At 42.4% G+C, this 14,795-nt stretch overlaps 1 protein-coding gene across 2 annotated transcripts in view; it reads left to right on the plus strand.

Annotated features, from left to right (window-relative positions):
* Nucleotides 1-14,795, plus strand: part of ppp1r42 (protein phosphatase 1, regulatory subunit 42) — a 199,178-nt gene that overhangs the window by 152,719 nt on the left and 31,664 nt on the right. Inside the window, exon 9 of one of the 2 annotated variants that reach the window (XM_078540386.1) lies at nt 14,542-14,590. The exons of the other annotated variant lie outside the window; for it this stretch is intronic. Coding sequence (XP_078396512.1) covers nt 14,542-14,590 — 49 coding nt within the window. The remainder of the gene's footprint in view (nt 1-14,541; nt 14,591-14,795) is intronic. 2 annotated transcript variants of the gene reach the window in all.

Below are 14,795 nucleotides of genomic sequence, written 5' to 3' on the forward strand. Positions count from 1 at the left end.
GACTGCTGTTCACGCGGAGGATAACCACCAACGTAGATTGGCTGAGTTGAATGGCCTTTTTCCATGATGTAATTTTATGTATTCCATGTATGACACCCAAAATTCTGAAACCAGCACAAACATTTTCCTTGTTCTTTCTTTAGGAATGTGCAAACATCCACTTGCACAATTCCACTGCAGCATGCACAAATACATAACTGTAGAATATGTTTACCTCACCTGTATTGCCTGGCTTTTAGGCACAAGCATGGTGGTTGAATGTGGAAAATCAGCTGAAATCCTATCCTGCAATAAATGCACTAGGTTTGTGCCTGTATGCATTTAAAAAGGTTGCCAAGATGCAGCAGATTTTCTGGAGATGATAGAAAGGGCAGTGCAATAAAAAGTTTATTTTGCCGTTTCTTCCCCCTTGTTGTTGTGTAGGTTCCAGTGAGCCTTTGCATCCATTAGTGTAAGTTATTTACTTTTTCCCCATCATCGGTAGGAATCCCCCTATCTGATGTGTCTGGAAGAAAAGGAGAACTTATTGAGGCATCTGAGACAGACCAGAATGCATAAATGATACTCTATGTCCATCTACCAGTTCTTTGTTTTGCATATCTTCATGCCCTTTTCTTCCTTGGAGAATGACGTTGAGTATTGGAAGCACTTGTAGACTTGAACCACATTATGAACACCCCTTCCGTGACCATCAAGTTCTAGAGTGGGACTTGAACTAGGGGTCTTCCAGCACTGAGGCAGGATTGCTACCAACTGAGCTGCAAAACATTTACCATCTGCAGAAAGAGGTGAAAATACCTTCTGCTGGTTCAGATTCCTTTTCCCAAATGTACCCAGAATAGCAGGCCAGATGGCATCACTAAGATGCCTGATTTACTCTATTTCTGGATCTTTCCTTGTCAGTATCCCAATCACATAATATTGCGATTTGAGTGGTACTGAATGAAAAAGCAAACATGCCAGGATGATAAAGAACAAGTGTTGCCTGATTGGCTGTACATGCCAAGATGCCACGAACAATTTGTACAGGCTATGGCATAATAACCTGACAGTGACCATGGAAAACTGTCTTCTTAATGTCCAGATTAGAAGAGAGATAGATGCAGAGATTTGCCATATGTCACAAGGGTGCCTGAAGCTATCCCATGCAGTGATGCTAATGGTCAGTTGTGGCTGGAAATTTGGCTGCACCACTTTGCAGACAAACTGCAATGCTAACCTAGTGGGGTAGGACCCTGAAATGTTACAGAGAGAAACCTTCCTTGGACCCATATAATTTACCAGCACCTCCATATTATTAGTTATCAAGCAGCGGTCGTGTGCTGGATTGTTTCATTACCTGACTGCAGACGAATGCTTGAACTTTCTGGTTCCTCTTCCTTCATTTTTGTCTGTCTCTTCTTAGTTCTCTGTCTCTCCAACCTCAACAATTTTTATAATGAGTTGAGATGCCTTTTGAGGCTCTGATAGAAGTTTTGCACCACTATTGAAACACCATGCTATGATCCTGTAGTTGTCTTTGAATTTATCCTCAACAGGATGGGCAGAATTTTAACGGGCAAAGTGAGGCAGATTTGGGTACATAAGAGTTAAATCTCATAAAAGTGGACTTGAGTTGGGAACCCAGCATCGTACCACCCACTTCCGGGTTTCATCTGGGTGCGTTTGGAAGCGAGTGGAGGCCCCTGCCCAGCTGTCAGAAAACTGAAATATTCAAACACCCAATTAAGGCTGTCTTTAAGCCTGCATTCTGGCTTTGACAGCCAGCACACATTTTCGACAATCTCTCTGCATTTCACCAGAGATAACCGCAGGGAGTGATTGTTTAATGAAATCGATGTGTTGGGAAGACTATAAAATCTGAAATTGACATGATTGTGGTTAACTATAGTGAAAGGCTTATGCTAACAGGATTACTTCAGTTATCCTGAAATCATTAGTTTCAGAGGCAGTTGAACTGACCCGTATTGCAACTTCTTTACCATCATACTTCACTGCAGGTGCTTCTGTTTACTTTGTTCTGGCTGACTCATCCCTTTGAATTATTATGCAATTTGTATTACAAGTTGTGCCCTTTCCTGAAAATGTCTCCTCTCCAATGTCGTTGTTATCCCAGACCAGCATTGTGTGTACATTGAGCTTGATATTGGGTGGGATGGACTGCTCATCTTGTCAAATCTGAAGCTCAGCCAGTGTTGTGTTGTGCTCTAACACCTGAGAGTTTGAAGAGCAGTTCCCTAAACCATATAGAAATCCAATTAATTGTGTTGAGCTGGTCATGTATCTGACAGACATTCCCAGAATCAAATGTTTTGGCATGAGCCTTCTCTCTTCAATCCCAAGTTTATGATGTCTTGGCACAAGGAAATAGTCATGCGGCTGTTGATATCATCTACCTGTACCTGTGAGTTGTCATCTGGAAGCCCACTCGTTATTCCTGTTATCCATGCAAGGAAATTGAACAGCTCATTAGGTACCGCATTTGCCGCATCTAGAGGTGGGTCCTCAGCAATTGATGGCCGTGGAGGAATAATATCAGAATTTTTTTGAATTGAGTGCCTCAGTGCCAGTGTAGCATGATATAAGGGTCGGCAATCAAAGTTTGAATCCAATAATCCAAGACGGTAAGCCTGGCTCCAGAATCCATGTTGGTATCTGTATCGGTCTTGCTTGCGCTTGTTTTTGAAGGCAAATTTCTGATTGCCTCCTCAACAACTTAAATCTGTCGCATGATTTTCAACAAAGACAAGTTCACCCTCATTATTATAAGATGATCTAAGATATTTTAGGAAGGGAAAAGATTTTGCCATTCTTCGTTTGAGATTATGGGCCAGATTTTTGCAGAGGTGGGCTGACTCCAGGGCCTTTAAAAATGGCAAGTGAGACCTTGATATGGAAGTCCTTCTCCCATTTCTGGCAGATCCCATTTTTTCTGGCGGGGAAAGGTTTGGGGTGTAAATCACACAGGCGGGAAACTCAAAACTCAGTAGGACCTTTTGAAATTGGTGCCGAGTTCAAACAGACTGCATTTTCACTGTTCCATGGACCTTAACCACCAGTGTGGGAATCCCAGTTTTATGGAGGAGGTGTAAATGCTTATTAAGGGCAGATAAGGTCTGTTTAAGTATCATGATCTGAAATAATTTAAATCCCCAGCCCTTTAAAACAAATTAGGCTGCAGCTGTCAGTTACAGTCAAAAAGCAGAAACCTGCTGCTAGAGTGCATTCATTGACAGGCTACCTGGTAGCTTAGAAATATAAATTACTATCTGTTCATGTAGTTTCAATGTACTTCATTGTTGATATTCCCCAAGGGCTGTGATTAACAGCTGAGCCCATTATGATTTCTTGGCTGAGTTTTAAAAGCTCCAAAACCATGTTTATCAGCTGGGAGGCTGAGGTCACATTTTTATTGACAGTTTTAACAAGTTATTAAAGGAATAGCTGCCTTTGATGTGGTTAGTGAAAAGAAGTTTGTTTGTTTTTAACCACATATTGGCCGCCTGATGGGATTTAAAATTTGTGAATGGGTTTCATGAATCAAAGTTATTTTCAGTATCAGAAGTCTCTTAGAATGCTAGACATTTATTTTTTTTAATATCCACATGACTCCTGAGGTCTGTCCATAGTGGATACTAGATGAGTGGCTATGGAGGTGGCATAGGAGTATGAAGGTGCATGGAGGTGGCATCAGGCATATGAGGTGGCATGGGGGTTTGAGTGGGTGATATGGGGGATAAGAGGCAGCATGGAGGGGTGGGTGAGGACAAGAGGGTATAACAGCCTTTTATACAATTGGCAACTGACTAGCCTGCCTCAGTACTTGCCTGTCTCCGTGGCTGCCTCCAAACTACCTCCAGAAGCAGATGGCCCAACTTAATCACACCATCCCCTTGGAGCAAAAATTGTGCGTGAGGTTGGGGGGTCATTTCCATGGTCTGCTGAGTTGGGAGATTCCCCAACTTGAACTCCCCGCCTTGATGGCGAAAATCTGGCCCTGCAGGACTTATACGAGGAAACTTCAATCTCTCTTTCTCAAAGATGCATTTCTTAAACAAACTGTTCAGTTTAGTCATTCTAAGAACTTCAATATTCTTTACAATTCTTCCCTCCCTAGCCACATTGCAGAAATACTGATATACTATCTGGGAGAAGTTACTTTCTCCAGGATCTTCTTGCTGCTTTTTGATAAGAGACCTGGTATACCTCTGATAACAGCAAAGGCAATATATTGCTTCGAGAGTGACAAGATTTTGTGTATGGATGTGTAACAAGATTGCTTCATCGTTGCAGGTCTCTGCTGTGAGGAGCACCTTATCTACTATTGTGGTCTCGCAATATATCAGCCTTTCATTTAGTCTCTTTTGGCAGTGTCTCTCCACGATCTTATCTTTTTTGTAGAGAAGGCATTACGCTGGGAGAAGATGGGAAGGATTTGCAGGTATACCCTTGGTGTCTGTCATCTTTGAGCGAAGCAGTCGAACCTTGGTGGCTTCACTCCTCTCCTCTCTGCTCTGGTTCTGCAGCTGCTTTGGCTGCACAAAAATAAAAAGACAAGTGGAGAAAAAAAATCAAGAAATAGAGAAATAGGAACGGGGAGTCAAAGTAACATAAAGAGAAAAAGTAAATGAATGTGACAGATGTTATTAATGATTTTTTACAAAATCTGATTCTTAAATTTTATGACTAACTTAATCAGATTGATCTTGAGAACTATCAACTCTTTTCACTCACTCCACACAATAATAAGTATGTGGGGCTAAAGCTGGCCCATGGAATGGATAAGCCAGATAGCATGACAATTCAACCATGAAGAGAAATATGGATATATATCTGTATAGATAAACATAGATCCATATTAAATACTGTAAACTCACTTTTACTCATGTTCATAGTTATGAATTTCTCTTTCTAGTTTCTTTTTGGCTCTGTCATTCTTGTAAATATCAGTGAAATACATATGGTGCTGCCGATGATATTCATTCGCACTTGGGATTAATGTAAATCTTTCTGGTGCAATAACCACCTCTAAATCTAAATTTTCAATGACATTTGCAGAAATCTTAGCTTCTCCCATTCCAGTAAATTTCCACTGATGAACACTAACAAGGAATTTTGTCCAACCATAATCTGAAAAGAGAATTGTATTCCCTTTGGCACCCGCAACAACTTGCATACAGCAAGCCATTGTTTTGGTGCAATAAAAACAGTAAACGCTAGACCTGAAATATTAACTTGGTTTCTCTCTCCACAGGTGCTGTAAGACATGTTGAGTATTTCTATCATTTTCTGTTTTTATTTCAGATTTCCAGCATCCATGGTATTTTGCTTTTTGATTGCTTTGTAGTGGAGAGATCGTGTTTGGCTGATTTTTCAAGACACAATTATGTTAACACGCTTTGTTTTCATGCCATTTCTGCATATTTTATAACAATATTTCCTACAAAATGCTTACTTTTTGAAGGTGGAACATTGATTTTTGTTTCTCTAAACTAACAATGGTGCGAATTTGAAGTACTTCCAAGGACGGGACTATGGAAATGAATTTTTTTTTAGACTTTGCCCACATTCTAATGGGAGCAATCTACATAGCAGTAGCCTGAACTTCTGAAGGAAAACAAGAGGATCACCCACCCCAGCAACAACATAAGGCAACAACACCAACAAGAAGCAGCAGCAGATGCTTTCTTCATTGCCACATGCCACCCTGCAGGATAGAGGGGATGAACGAGCGAGCTCCAGCTCAAAGGAGACAATACCTCCAGAACAGGGCATTCATGTCGAGGGTGAGCTTCCTCTACATTGTCAGAGCAACTGTGCCTTAGAAGGCGACAAATTCTTGTCACAGGTCATGGAAGACATCTGCAGCCTTCTGGAACCAGAACTCATCCCACACCTTGCCAATGGCAGTCAAGGTCACCACAGCCCTGAATTTGTTTGCCTACTGCTCCTTCAAGAAATCTGCTAGAGGCATCTCCAGAATATTGCAGTCAATTGTTTACAAGTACATCACCCAGGACATCAATGCCTTGTTTATAAAGGCTGCCATTTATATCAACTTTGCCATGGATGAGGCCACTCAAGCCCAGACATCTGTTGGCTTTGCAGCATGGGCTGGATTGCCACAGGTCTAGAGGGGATTAATTGTACACATATGGCAATCAAAGCACCTTCAGATAAGCCATTCATTTTCATGAATCGGAAGAGCTTCCACACCCTTAATCATAGAATGGTTACAGCGCAGATGGAGACCATATAGCCCATTGTGTCCATCCCAGCTCTCTGCAAGAGCCACTCAGCTGGCTCCACTACCCTGCCCTTTCCCTATTGCCCCACAATTTTTCCTCTTCAGATGAAACTCGCTGTGTTAAAAATTTTCCTCATGTCGCCATTAGTTCTTTTGCCAATCCTTGCCCTTTCCCCATTGCCCTACAAATTTTTTTCTCTTCAGCTGGCTATCCAATTTCCTTTTGAAAGCTCGATTGTGTCTCCTTCCACCATACTCTCTGGTAGTCCATTCGAAATCCAAACCACTCAGTGTTAAAAATTTTCCTCATGTCGTCATTAGTTCTTTTGCCAATCACCTTAAATTGGTGTCCATTGGTTCTTGATTCTGCCATTAATAGGAAAAGTTTATTTCTATCTACTCTGTCTAGACCCTGGTGATTCTGAAGAGTTCTATGAAATCTCGTCGTAACCTTCTTTTCTCTAAGTAGAACAACCCCAGCTTCTCCAATCTATTCATGTAACTGAAGTCCCTTATCCCATTCTCATAAATATTTTCTGCACTGTCTCTACCACCTTCACGTCCTTCCAAAAGTGTGGTGCCCAGAACTGGACACAATTCTCCAGTTGAGGCTGAACAAGTATTTTATAAAGGCTCACCATAATATATGGGAGGTTTGGTTGGCACAGTGGGTAGCACCCTGCCTCTGAGACAGAAGCTCTGAATTCAAGTCCCATTCCACTTGATGGACAAGGAAAGTGTATTTGTAATGTAGCCAAACATGTTGAGTATCAACCTGCAAGTCCTTACAACGCATGGCAATGGCAGACGGTAAGAGTGGGAGTAATGTGATGGAAAGAACTTTGGACCCTGTAGTATCACTATCCATAGCTCCAGACTACAACATACATGCAAAAGTACATGTTGTCACAGTAACTTGAACTCCCTGAGTGAACTGTAAGACACCACCACCATCATCATAAATTCCTTGCTTTTGGACTCTCTACCTTTATTTAAAAAGCCCAGGATTCCATATGCCTTTTAAAGTACTTTCTCAACCTATCCTGCCACCTTCAATAATTTTTGCATATATACCCCCAGGTCTCTCTGTCTGCACTCCCTTTAGAATTGTGTCCATTATTTTATATTGTATTTCCTCATTCTTTCTACCAAAATGTACCACTTCACACTTCTCCACAGTAAATTTCATCTGCCATGTGTTCGCCCATACCACCAGCCTGTCTATGTCCTCACAATTCACAATACTTGCAAGTTTTGTGTCATCTGCAAATTTTGAAATTCTGCACACCCAGGTCTAGGTCATTAATGATATATCAAGAATAGCAGAGGTCCTAGTACTAACCACTGGAGAACCCCACTGCTGCACCCTTCTTCCAGTCCAGTTAGTTTGTGGTCATCGCAAGGTCACCAAGCATGCCTGCACCATGTTTCCAGGTTGCTGCCACGACTTCTTCAATCTTTGACAAGTATATCTGCCACAGGTGTTCTCTCCACCAAACAACATCAGCAACTGGCTTCTGGAAGACTAGTACCACTCACAGAAGACCTGGCTGCTGATTCTTGTAAGGAACTCCACCACTAGGCCACAGGAGAGATATAACAGGAGTCATATCATCACTGGGGCAATAATAGAGCCAATGATTGGGTTGCTGAAGATGCAGTTCAGTTGCTTGGACAGATCTGGAGGCACCCTTTAATATTCCTTATCAAAAGTCTCCAAGATTGTCATGGCCTGCTGTGCCCTTCCTATGATTTTACTGCAGAGAGGAGTGGAGAACGACCAACATCTGAAGTGGAGGAGGAGAGGATGAACCTGATGTGCCCATGGTGCCAGCAGCCGCACACCTGACTGCCAGAGAAGCCCGTGTCAGATTCATCCATGCGTGCTTCACTTAAAATGTATGTGCACACCCATCTGAGATTTCCATGAGAAACTCTGATCCCCTAGCCCCCACACACCTCATTCTGATGGTCAACTAGCCAACTATCACAATCACTCTTTCCTCCTCATCAAAGCTGATCATAGCATTCCCCTGAAGACTACTGCCCAAGGTGAATGGGGGTGCAGCAAAGTAGAAGCCATGAGAATGAGACGTTCATGCATTCATTGAGATAAAGATCATTATTAATGAATTAACTTTGTTATAAGTACCCAAGTGAATCCCATTGTGCAACCAAGCTGCCTTCCTCTTCTGCTTTCTATTTCTGCAGATGTTGATGTATAAATTGACCTTTGAAGCCTTGAAAAATCTCTCTAAATATGGGATGACTTATATGCTGAGTATAAAAGTAAAAGAGAACTGCCAGCATGGGTGTAGATGGTCGCCATCTTTGTGGTTCACGCGCAGGGTCTGCTCTGTGTTGGTATGTCTTAAACTCCCGTGCATCTTCACCACACAGCCTGCATCGCCTGCTTGATCCCTTGCACCCAGTTGTGAGGTACTGTAAGTACAACATCCATGTGTGGGATAAAATTGAGGTTAACTACTAATGCGAGTATAGCATGTTGTGGCTGAAAAGGGGAGGGGGGGTCACCGCATATGCCGAGTAAATATATAAGCGTGATTTTTGAGGCTGAGAACATAGGGCTGTCTTATATGCTGGATTGATTTATGCGCCATGACCTGCGGTACTTTTAGGTAGTGCTACCCCTGTGACTGCAGCTGAGCTCCTCTGTCCTGAGACATGAGATGCTCATGGCGAATGTACTCTAACTTTTGAAGCCCATGAGAGCTCCATCAAAGACTGCCCTACTTGCCCTGTGCAGGGGCAGGTTCCATTATTGGGGAAGGATGCAGCATGTGGGGCACAGTGTGGAGGTAGCAGGCAAGGGCTAGAAAGCAGGGACACCTCACTGCCATTTTTCCTTCCTCTATCTTCCCTTTCATGGCCCACCTTCACATCCCTGCTAGCCAAGAGTTTGAGAACATTTTGCTGCATGTCAGTGAGGCATTGAGCCACCAAGGAAAGGCTTTTCTTGATGCTCTGTAAAATGGCAACCAGAGTGTACAGGCCATTGATGTGGGCCAGCATGCACTCACTCAATGCCATGTCTGATTCTCCATGTAGGTGGCCGCTCTTTCCATGGAGATGGTCATCAGTGCAAGAACCTGAGACATCAGGCAGTATTTGCCAGCGAAAGTCCCGCGTTACCTCTTTTCAGGAAGGCCCGTTGAATTGTGCCAATCAGACACTTCACTGGGCAGCAGCAGACAATTTCCGGGATCAAGGACTCTGGGTGTAGAAGTCCAGGCCGCCAACAGCTGCTGGCCAATCAGAGGCCAGCAGCTCTTGATTGATTGGCAGCACCACCAGGGAGGCAATGGCTCTGTCGGTACTATACTCGCCATGCTCAGGTGACTGATGGCGGCAGGGGGATTGTGGCAGAGGGGGGTCAACAGCAAGGGCAGGGTGGTGGTTCTCAATGGGGCCCCCCAACTTCCTGATGCTGGGTCCCTCGATCAGGCACTGAGTGCCTTTGAAGAATTTAGGGTTATCTTTCAGACAGCTGGCATGCCTCAGCTCACTCAACAGGCTTATACCAGATTAATTTGGGGCATAAATTCACAAAAAAGGCATGGAGACTGCCTTTGGGCATGTGGAAACTCCATCACTGATTTCAGACTCAAGTTTGTGACTGTTCCACTGAGGTTCAAGTCTGCCAGACAGCCTTGTCATTTTAGGGCTAATTTTCATTTCTCATTATTAAAGTGCTCTTTTAGACTTATCCAAAGCCGTATCTGAAATTATGCTAATGAACTGATGTAGCAAAATTAGGTGTACACAGCTCACTTTCATTCGAGTCTGCCTAAAACCAACCGATAACCATTCTAGTGGTAATAATACTAGGCCAAACATGGAAAATCTAAGATAACAAAAAACAGAAAATGCTGAAAATACTCAGCAGGGCTTACAGCAACTACGGAGAGAGAAACAGAATCAAAATTTTGTGTCGATGATTTTTCATTAGAACTGGAAAATCTAGACATATGCCTTCATGCATCGTAAGTATACATTAAGGTACCATTACTGCCTAGCTTAGTGCATTAGTGTTCCAGTGCTTTCTATTTTTATGCATGTGTTTAAACTTTCTTCCGAGTCTATTAAACCACCTCTTCATAAAGCTTTTGGTGCTTTAACAGAAACAGAAACATCGTACAGATGTTGACTTACAATGATTTTGAAAACCTCAAATGAGCCATTACACACAAATAAAATGTACTTTAAGTAAGTCTTCTCTGAGTAAACATTCCTCCTCATGTTTCAGTTGCAGTCAAGCAGACAGGATGTAGAATCCCCATTGCAGTTTGCCTGTGCCAGCCACTAGCCTAAGTTCATGCTTTCTTGCAGCTGCTGGAAAATTGAGGGGTGAATTATGATTTGGCCATGACCACTGTTTGCCAACATGTAAATACTATTTTGCACAGAGGGGAGAGATGTAGTGCTTCATGTCTCTTTATTAGTAATATGACCTTGAAAATAAATAATAAAAATATGATAGTGGTGTAACACCTCTTTATTCGTTCTGTAATTTTTTTTGTTAGAAGTATTTAAGTTCATTAAAATGCCCAGTTATATCAGATATTTGTATGGAATTATGCCTACTCTCAACAACAGAATGAGTGAAACAGGAATTAATCAATGAAATATGGTTTGGAAGAACCAATTAGCTTTAATTCAGTAATTCCACTGAACCGTTGTGTTTGCTTTCTTGCATGTCCACCCTGCCAGAAGCCAAATGAACGAGACCACATTAGATTTGATGAACTGTTTGACAATAGTCATTTGCTGCATTTGATCCAGAACTAATGCTTCGAAGCAAAGTGCGATAAGTAGCCTGGCTATGTGTCTTGCAAAGAATGCTATGTCTGGGACAAAACAGTGAATAGGCTTTTTTTTTCCAACTTTTTTTTAAAAGGGGGAGCACAAACATTCGATTTTGTTTAAGGAACCAAAATATTCCAATTTGCCATGCTGGTTTGTTCTAAGCTTTCCTTGCATGCTATTGAAAAAATCTAACATTGTCCTCTGCCCTGCAAAGGACATCTTTTGTTAGCTTTTAAATATCAGTACAAAGTGGTCTTAAATATTGGGAAGTTTATCCAATTTTTCTGATTTTCCTGATTCTATGCATATGGGATATCTTTAGCAAATTATTTTCTCTGAAAGGAAACTGCATATATCATCAGATTTCATCTGGTAAAATGCTGGTGAAGATTTTATACAAAATAAAAGCAGCGATTTACATTTTGAAATCTGACTTGCAAACTGATCATGTTAAAAATGCTTATTCAGTGAATATTGGCAACTGAAATTTTCATAAAGTCCCAGTAAATCTCCTGTAGTGGATAGTTGTTTCAACAAACTTCATTTATATTGTGCCTTTAATGTAGTAAAATGTCAAAAGATACATCACAAGAACATTATCAAACAAGATTTGACACCTATCCAAATAAGAAGATCTTAAGACAGGTGACCAAAAGCTTAGTAAAAGAGTTATCACCCTACTAGAAAATGTTGACATAATTATTACATCTAAATGCACTCAAAAATGATCAGCGATCATTTGACATCAAATGTTCTAATTTGGAATAAGTTTTTTATGCTGTCAGCAGCGTTTTGCCATCTTTGACATCAAATGCGATCAAAGGCAAAAGGCGCTCAAAGGCATTAAATGTGTTCAGAGGCATCGAATGCGCTTGAAGGCATTGAGTGCGCTCGAAGCCATCAAATGTGCCCAAAAGCATCAAATGCGCTCAGCAACCTACATTGAAAAATACAAGGAAATTAATTACTTAAACAGTATCTGAATTTATTCAGTTTTTTCATTTAGTCCAAAAATTCTTTCCACTATACATGTTTGAGAGCACCACCAGATCCCCATCTATTCTTAATTTATTTTACTCATTCATTAATTGCAGTCCTGGGACATAAGCATGCAGGACGCGCGATGATTGGCATGAGTCTCAGTGTCCCTAGTACCTCCCTTCAACCCCTCCCCACCCCAACCCACTTAGCATACCTTAATGGCTCCCTTCCTCCCAACTCCCAACCCCAGTCTCTTCCCAGCAGCAAACCACCCAGTCTCGGGGCCTATACTATCGCCAACAAACCAAGATTTGAGGCCTCCAACACCAACCCCACACCTCAGTCTTGGGGCCTACACCATCACCTCCCATCCCTCCCCTACCAGTCTCAGGGCCTCAGGTCCCTGCTACCGAACTTTGGGCCCCACTGCCAAACTCCGGGCCCTGGTGCCAAACTTCAGGCCCCATTGCCAAATCCCAGACCTTGCTACCAAGCCTCGGGTCCGCACTGCCGAAATCCAGATCTTGGGGCCTCCCCCACAACCCCCTGCCAAACTCTGGGCCTCGGGACACCGCCGCCAAACTCAGGACTTCAGGGCCCCCACCCCTAATGACTCTCTCCACCACCCCTGATTCAACCCAACCTCCCCAACCCAATACTTACCTTGCTCCTGTAGCCATCGCTGGTCCTACACTGGCTGAAAAACTGCAGCAAAACCAGCCTCAACATCACTTCTGGTTCCAACAAAGCCCTGCAACCTGAGCTCCCTTTCCAAACTCTCCATTCCTTAAACCTTGGCCTTGTAGGCACTCTCTCCCTTCAACCATCTAGATTCCATGTTCTGAAATGTCTTCCCTAAATGCCTTTATATTCCCAAATTGCCCTCTTCCTTTAAGAACATCCTTAAAACTTGCCTCTTTGATCAAATTTTTGGCCACCCCTCCTAAAATCTCCATTTTTCCCTTGCATAACTATGAAGCACTTTGGGATGTTTTTCTACATTAATGTTGCTATGTAAAGTTGTTTTTCACTGATTTTAAGATGCAGTTAGGAGAATCACATTCAAGTATTACAATTAATGTTACCTATATAAATAAAACATTTTAAAAGTGCCTGATGCTTGACAGGATTGAATCTTCTCAGCGGAAACAACAGGAGTATGTAGAAAAGCAGAGAATAATATGACAGCAGATATCTCCAGTTTAAGATGAGCCAAATAGCCTCTTTCTATGCTGTAATTTCTATGATGAGGTACAACTATACATTTAAGATGGACATTTGGTCATTTAATTAGCAAAACCTCTGCTGTGTTGCTGAAATCATTTGTAATTTATACCACCCAGCCAATCTGATGAAGGATCCAAAGTGCTTTGCTTATTGCACAATGAAACAAAACAAAATTTATAATAAACTCCCAACATCCAGGAGGAGGTTTCTGTGGGTGTCACACATACAGGGCAGGATTTTACCGTCAGTGAGTGGGGGCGGGGCCGGCTCGCCGACGCATAAAATGACGCGTGGTGATGTCGGGCAGAACTCACGACGTCACCGCGCCCCATTTAAATTTTCAGGAAGGCAGGGGCGCAGCAAAATCAGCTGTGCACCCGCCAACCTGCCAATGGCCAATTGAGGCCATTGACAGATCAATTAAAGTAATTAGTGGACCTGCCCATCCAACCTTATGGTTGGCAGGCAGGCCACGAGCCCCGGCGGGAATTAGAAAAAACATGAAACCTCATCCACAGGCGGGATGAGGTTTCATGTAGGGTTTTAAAAATTTTAATAAAGTTTTTTTGCAAATTATGAACATGTCCCAACTCATGTGACATTGTCACATGAGGGGACATGTAAGGGAATTTTTTTTTTTCTATTTTTAATATTCCTGAAAGTAGAGGTGATCTCCCTGAGGCAGCACTTAGCCTCAGGGAGATGAGTGCGCTCTTTCGTGCCCATGCGCGAAAGAGCGCACTCTCGATTTTAGGCATTCCCCCGCCTGCACAGGGAGCACTTAGTACTTCTGTGCGGATGTCATGCTGGGCGGGCCTTAATTGGCCCGCCCATGTAAAATGGCGCCGCGCCTCCGATCGGGGGCGCCAATCGGAAGCGAGCCTGCACGCGCCCGCCCATCAACTTCCCCCCCGATGGGGGGAAAATTCTGCCCATAATATGCATGTGAACCAATGCTGTATGCCATTCTTATTACAACTTATTTGCATTAGCATTCACTATTCCCATTGGTATATTAGCCTGTATTGTATATACACCAACGTATCATATTGTTTTTGTATGTCACACTTAATCATGAAAGAGAACTATAAAATGTGTATTATATAACTATGCTGAGGTCTGATTGAATGTACACATCATTGTACTAAGTTTTGAGTTAAGATGTTAAGGCAATGTAGTTATTCTTCCATTTAATTCAGTATGAGATTCAGTAATAACCCATCAGACCAAGAAAGCCCATATTTGCTTTTTTCTTATAGGTCAGAACCAGTCAGATTTTTGTTGCTGCCTTCTAACATGATGACTAAGGTACAGCACTTCAGCCATATGGATGAAATACATTTCAGGTCGTACTGCCTTTTGCAATGGGGTCATTAGATAAGTGATATGGATGTGACGGCTGTCCCGCAGTTAATTAAAAGTAACAATGTTCTCTATACCCTGTATACACTACTGCAAAATCCTGATCATCATCCAGACAGAACAAATCAGCTGTTGGAACTTAATTTCTGCA

This window comes from Cetorhinus maximus, chromosome 4 (genome assembly GCF_964194155.1).
Source record: "Cetorhinus maximus chromosome 4, sCetMax3.hap1.1, whole genome shotgun sequence".
Taxonomy (NCBI): domain Eukaryota; kingdom Metazoa; phylum Chordata; class Chondrichthyes; order Lamniformes; family Cetorhinidae; genus Cetorhinus; species Cetorhinus maximus.